This window comes from Echeneis naucrates, chromosome 14 (assembly GCF_900963305.1).
Source record: "Echeneis naucrates chromosome 14, fEcheNa1.1, whole genome shotgun sequence".
NCBI classification, from domain to species: Eukaryota; Metazoa; Chordata; class Actinopteri; order Carangiformes; family Echeneidae; genus Echeneis; species Echeneis naucrates.
Window position 1 is genome coordinate 21349313 of NC_042524.1, and position 6239 is coordinate 21355551.

At 41.8% G+C, this 6239-nt stretch overlaps 1 protein-coding gene across 5 annotated transcripts; it reads left to right on the forward strand.

Annotated features, from left to right (window-relative positions):
• The first annotated feature begins 2481 nt into the window (after window positions 1-2481).
• Window positions 2482-5887, forward strand: tiprl (TIP41, TOR signaling pathway regulator-like (S. cerevisiae)). Of its 5 annotated transcripts, XM_029519500.1 has the most exons (9): window positions 2545-2619; window positions 2694-2812; window positions 3168-3295; window positions 4315-4494; window positions 4723-4816; window positions 4899-5030; window positions 5204-5299; window positions 5427-5489; window positions 5645-5887. In XM_029519500.1, exons 3-9 carry the CDS (start codon window positions 3171-3173, stop codon window positions 5774-5776), a joined length of 822 nt encoding a protein of 273 aa, XP_029375360.1. In that variant the 5' UTR covers window positions 2545-2619; window positions 2694-2812; window positions 3168-3170; the 3' UTR covers window positions 5777-5887. The 5 variants fall into 5 exon arrangements, with proteins under 5 accessions (XP_029375361.1, XP_029375360.1, XP_029375357.1 ...); XM_029519501.1 differs by lacking the exon at window positions 2694-2812 and having other exon boundaries at window positions 2482-2619; XM_029519497.1 differs by lacking the exon at window positions 2545-2619 and having other exon boundaries at window positions 2626-2835.
• The last annotated feature ends 352 nt before the right edge of the window (window positions 5888-6239 follow it).

The window sequence follows — 6239 nt, forward strand, 5'->3', positions numbered from 1 at the left end:
ACCAGATTTGATGCAAGTTCATTAACTCTCAACTCTGCAAAGTGCATTCCTCCATTGTATGTACAGAGCTATCAGCTGGGGTAAGCATGTTATGCCATTTCCGGTCACTGGTGGTTGTGCTCTGTGTTACCTTGTGTGTTGTCTCTGCTATTCTTTGCTCTTCAACTAATTAATTGACAGCAAACACTAATACTAGTGTAGAACTCAATCTCTTTCTGCTTTCCTAAGCTTTTAGACAATACTGTAGCGCCACTAATTGAACTACATGATTAGCAATGCCCTCTAGCTCACTCTGTCCATTCTCTCTTCCTCCTTTTCCATCCCCTCTCCTGTCCTGTCCTGTCCTGTGTGCTTCATGTTTAGTTACTCCTCTGCCTCCTTTTATGATAGCACCTCTTGTCATAGATGCAGGATGATGGTAGATATGGAGGAGAGAATAAGTGAGTTAGAGTTGCCGCGCCGCAACTTAGCTAGCCCAGCCTATGTGAGTGTAGTTAGCCGCTCCCTTTTAGCCAGCGCGGGCCAGCCTAGACGAGCTCCTACGGCAGCCGAGAGAGTGTAGAGAGAGACAAGAGGCATACTCTTTCCAACAGGTTCTCCCCACTCAGTGGGGACACCTGCGACACCTCGTAATTAGTGAGACTATTCTGAGGAATGTGAGGTTAGCGAGACCAGCAGCCATAGTTAAGTGTATCCTGGGGGGCAGAGCAGGCGACATCCAGTCATGTCTGAAACTGCTGGCCAAGGATAACTGTAAATGTGGTAAAATTGTTATTCACATTAGCAGTAACAACACCTGACTTTGTCAGTCAGAGGTCACAAAGATTAATGTAGAATCGGTGTGTACCTTTGCTAAAACTATGTCGGACACTGTAGTTTTCTCCAGCCTCCTGTCCAATCGGACCAGTAATGACACGTACAGCTGCATGTCGTCATTTAACGGCTGGCTGTTGAGGTGGTGTCCTGAAAACAATGTGGGCTACATAGACAACATGAACACTTTCTGGGGGAGACCTGGTCTTATTAGGTAAGATGGTCCACCGTGGGTGGCTCTAGGAATATGGCTGAGTTTATTAGAATGCAAAACGCTGACAACCCTGAGTTGAGACCAGGAGGCAGCAACCGCCAGTATTGGTCCAGGGGGCAGATTCTGTCACAGCATTCAAGATCAAGCTTAAACCTTCATTTATGACAAAGCCTACTGTTAAAAAATTAAGGTTCAGTTACTGTTTTGTTTTGTTTTTGTCAGTCAGTTGAGGCCTAAACTGCTGGGGGTTGCACTGAGCACCTCCTTCTTCCCCATGCATATACGTCAAAACATAAGATGTCACAAAATTTGTCTCTTTCTGTAGTGTGTGTTTTTCCCTCTTGTCCTCTCCCTTCCTGTCTCTGTCCTGCAAGTGTTGAATCATCTCTGCTCCATGTTCCTGCTCAATAACTGCTGCTGAGATGCTGCTGCTATTAGTTATCATTACTTCTTGAGTGACAAACCCTATTTCCCCTTCTGCTAATATTTACTAATGCGCATTTAGTATTACCAGGTTGAAATCACTGTGTGTTTTCTGTATGTGTTGCTTGCATTATCCATGGCATCTTCTCTCCTCCTGCTCTTAATTTTCTCTGCCCCTCTATTGAACCCCACCCCGCTCATTCACAGTTGTTCTCACTGCTCTTGGAGGGATATATTGGGTCTTTACATTCTACATACAGAGTTTGTGCCTTGATGTAACTTTTTTTAGGATTTGGTGCTCATTCATCTTCTACCGCTTATCTCTTTCCGGGTCACAGGGGATACTGGAGCCAATCCGAGCTCACACTGGGTGAGGCCCTGGACAGGTTGCCAATTCATTGCAGGGCCATCATAGAGAAACAGTCAAAGATGAACAAACACTCAAACTCAGAATATTTAGACTCATCAATTAACCTAAACATGCATGTGTTCGTTCGTTCATTCAAATGAATGGGAAAGCAGAAAGCGTGCATGTATATAAAATTAATAATAATAAGGGTGCCTGCAACTTGGCTGGGATTTGCTTCATCACCACCATGACCCTGACTGATAAGCAGTAGAAAATGAGAAAGAATTAGTATAGGCAATGTTAGAAAAATTAAACGTTATACAATAAGCTTATGTATTAGGCCTACATAAACTATATTACACAAATCAAGTTACTGATAAGCAGTTGCATGCTGATATTCAGTGGAAACACGTTTGTTTACAGCATGCCAAACATCAGAAAAAGGAAGACAGAGAGAAACAGAGAGGGAAATCAGTAAGGAAAATATCAAAACCATATGGCAGTTGTTCTGATTAGATCCTGAATCAACCGGGTTAATGATTCGAAACTTCGCACTGAATGTCAAATTACAAATACGAGCTCTCCGTCAACGCAGATCCTATGAGTCCTCTGATTGGCTGCTTCTAAGTGCACAAAGCGAATCGGAGGATTTCCCGGAAGCAGTTCTGAATCCAGTGTTCCAGCGTTGAATCACGGGAAAGATCGTCACGCCAACTGCTGATTGCAGTTGAATCATATAGTAAGCTGAACTGATGAGAAAATGTCGGAACCAAAGCGAGACTAGCTGACATGTCCGGACCCTTTTCATTGGCGCATCCAGGTACCCGCCATGACATGAATGCATGTCACAGTGACAATCACGCCGGTGCGTAAAGGCGTTCTTTCTTTTGATAGACGTCGTGTAACTTACTGCTGTCGGCTGTCTGGTGTTCCACCACAGCCAGGGCGCCGCCAGTGGTGTGGTCAGCGACAAACTGGGACCAAAGCAAAGTTTGCTACGCCAGGAAGCGACGGTATATGTCACTTCTATGGGAGGGTAAAGGAAAAACGTAGTCTTTTGTTTTTCATTACAGCGGAGCAAGTATGTGTTAATGAATCAGCAACCATCAAATAATCGAAACTCTAAATAAATGAGCAGGACTTAGCGACGTTAACATTGGCAGTGACTACTCCAGAGGAGCGGTTTATATACTTATCGTACAAAGTAAACTGAATATGTAGATGATTGAAATCTCATTCATCAACAGTATTTGTACCATAATGTTATTCGATCCTTCTTCGTGCCCGCGCCCAACTTGACAGACCTCAGCTGCATTTAAATGACCTGAATGTTCCTCCCTCAGTCCAATCTGCTCATCTCTTTTGTAGCTGATGTTGGCCTCTTTGTCCACAATGATGTCACATGGTTTCAAGAGCAGTAAGCAGGATTTCATCTTTGGCCCATGGAAAGTGACTGCTGCCAAAAACCACATAATGAAATCCAAAGACATTGAACGGTGAGGATGCTACTTTACTACGTGAACTGAATTATTAATTATTTTAGAACTGAAGAAGCCTTTCTGATATGTCATTTTAAAACCACATGACTGTTACAACTCAGGTCTAATATTCGAATAAGGGAACACATTTGCATTTGGGGATGGCCTGAAGGCCCCCGATTGATAAGCTCCCATTGTTGATATGCATCCATGAATTGATTGTTGATAATCTACTGAATTTTGAGTAGATAGTCCTTTCTTCAGAGGATGTACAGGTGCATCTCCTTGTGAATCTCCCCCAAATCCTTGAACATACTTACTTTTACAATCCTCTAGGATTGTGAAAGTAAGTTACTTTTACAATCTTCTAGGATTGTGAAAGTAAGTATAGGGTTACTTTCAGGCTACAGTAATCCCTGTTTTTTTTGTACATCTTTTTCTACCACATTTTTACCTTCCATTCAATTTGCCATTAATATGCTTGGATACAGCACTCTGTATTAGGCTTCTTCAGGAATGAGGGTGTCAATGATTGTCTTCAAGTCAGCAGTCTTGCCCATGAATGTGTAGCCTATTGACCCCAACTGAGAGACAATTTAAATTCTCCAGAAACCTTTGCAGGTCTCTTGAGTGAATTAGCTAATGAGACTGTGACGCCATGAGTCTCAAATATTGAACTTTTTCACAATATTAAAATTTTCTGACATACTAAATTTTTCATAAGATTTAAAGTTATAATTGTCAAAATTAAAAGAAATACTGACACAGTCTGCGTGTAGTGAATCTATAAGAATTTCACTTTTTGAATCACTGAAATTATATAAATATTTTATTGAGATACACCTGTAAATTGAGGACACAGTGTTTCCTTCAGAGGACATAAGTGGAACATCGGGTCCTCCAGACAACATCAGTAGCCCAGATCAAAAAGGAAGGACCTGATCATGAACTGCTACAGTAAATGAAACTATGCTATGTTTTTGAATTGAAGTGTTTTCTGTGTCCTGGTTTCAGTTGTTTGCTGTCTGCCTTTCCAGGTTAGCAGAAGAGATGAATATGCCTTCCCTACCCGAGATGCTGTTTGGGGACAACATCTTGCGTATCCAACACATGGATGGCTATGGCATTGAATTCAATGCTATCGATGCCCTAAAGAGAGTTAACAATATGGAGGATGCCGTTAAGGTGGCCTGTGCGCAGGAATGGCAGGAGAGCAGGCAAGATGAGCATCTATGATTTACACAGGCCATGGGTGGAGGGTGGCTGTGTTAACATTTGATAAATGAAAATGGGTTGCTGATCATTCAGATGCAGGAAAACCAAAACCAAAAACGACTACAAATGTCAGAGTTAACAAGGAACATACAATAGTCTCTGGTCCTGCCATCTTTACATCTGTTCCAGACTAACCTGCACTGTTAACATGAATATCACATCTCTTCCAGAGCTGATTCTGAGCACTCAAAAGAGGTTGTGAGGCCTTATGACTGGACATACACCACAGACTACAGAGGTACTCTGATAGGAGAAGTTGTGCAGGTGGGTTATCATTAATGGAATAGAACAAGTCATCCACACCTTTGCTTTATTTATTGTGTTCCTACCTGTTGTTGATGTGAAGGTCACTGAGACAGCAGAGCGTATCGACATGGAGAAGTTGAAGGCTCGGGAGCAGATTATGTTCTTTGATGATGTGCTGCTGTTTGAAGATGAGCTGCATGACCACGGAGTCTCAATGATCAGTGTCAAAATAGTGAGTGCTAATATGTTTAATTTGCTGAAGTAGTAACTGCTTTTCAATCTTCATTTACTCAAGGATCCCAACTCTCTCTATACACACAGCTGCACATTGGCACAACCAGCTGCTGGCTTCAAGTTTACTGTGCGATCATACGATGTTGCTGTTTTGTCTCCTTAATGATTCAGAGGGTGATGCCCACCAGTTTCTTCCTGTTGCTACGTTTCTTCCTACGAGTGGATGGAGTACTGATTAGAATAAATGACACTCGACTGTATTATGAGGCAAGTTGGTTTCCTCCAACCAGCACAAAGAGTTTCCTCTTGAGTTGTAGTATTTAACTGTGGCACAAGATATAGGACACTGTGTATGATTAATGTTTGCATGAGTAATGACTGTTTTTGATTCCAGGCTGGTAAGAATTATATGCTACGAGAGTTCAGCACAAGGGAAAAGAAAATAGCAGAATTGAAGGTGAGTTATGCACTGGTGACAACGTACAAGGCACAGAGTCCTGATCATAGCACTGTCCTGGTCCTGGCTCTGATGACGGTACTGCTCACGATACTGGTTGGGGCTCCAGGCCACAGTTATTGTTGCCAGTTTAACAGATGGTCCTCTCTCATCAGAATGTCCCTGCTGCTCTCTACACTGATCCCAATGAGATTGCTCAGCACTTGACCCTGAAGCTCATGGTGTGTGAGAAGCTGGAGCTTCCTATGACAGAGCCTCAAACAGCTGCTGACAATTGCCTCCAGTGATTAGAAAGGTCCACATTGCTGTGATTAAAAAAAAAATAATAATAAAAAAAAAACAAGAATAGTACTATTAAACCACATCCTGAATATTTCAGTAATATTAGCATGGATTCCTCCTTTAAATATCTGAAGATTAGTTTTAACAAATGTAGTTTTTATATGATAGTGTGTTCAGGCAGTGCACAATAATAAAATAATATTTTTCCTTGTAAAACACATTCTTCTGGCATCTGGCTTTGATCTTTGATTTTAACCGACTTTGTTTTGAGACATTTTGTATGCAATCATGTTGACTCTCAGGCTTGGCAGGACAGTTCTTAGTGTCTTAGTACTGTAAAACATTACTGAAGTCAGTCAACAAGGATCTAAATACCTGCTCTTTGTTTTGTACAGTGACTGATGGAGGTTAAAAGGCATGTTTTCAATGTGAATGTGGCCAAATAAATGTTGGAAATAAGGTTTGCTT

Coding starts and splice junctions, on each gene's coding strand:
- tiprl (XM_029519497.1), top strand. CDS start 2,638: ATGCATGTCACAGTGACAATCACGCCGGTGCGTAAAGGCGTTCTTTCT. Junction 5,300..5,426: donor ACACTCGACTGTATTATGAG/GCAAGTTGGTTT, acceptor TTTTGATTCCAG/GCTGGTAAGAATTATATGCT. Junction 5,490..5,644: donor AGAAAATAGCAGAATTGAAG/GTGAGTTATGCA, acceptor CTCTCTCATCAG/AATGTCCCTGCTGCTCTCTA.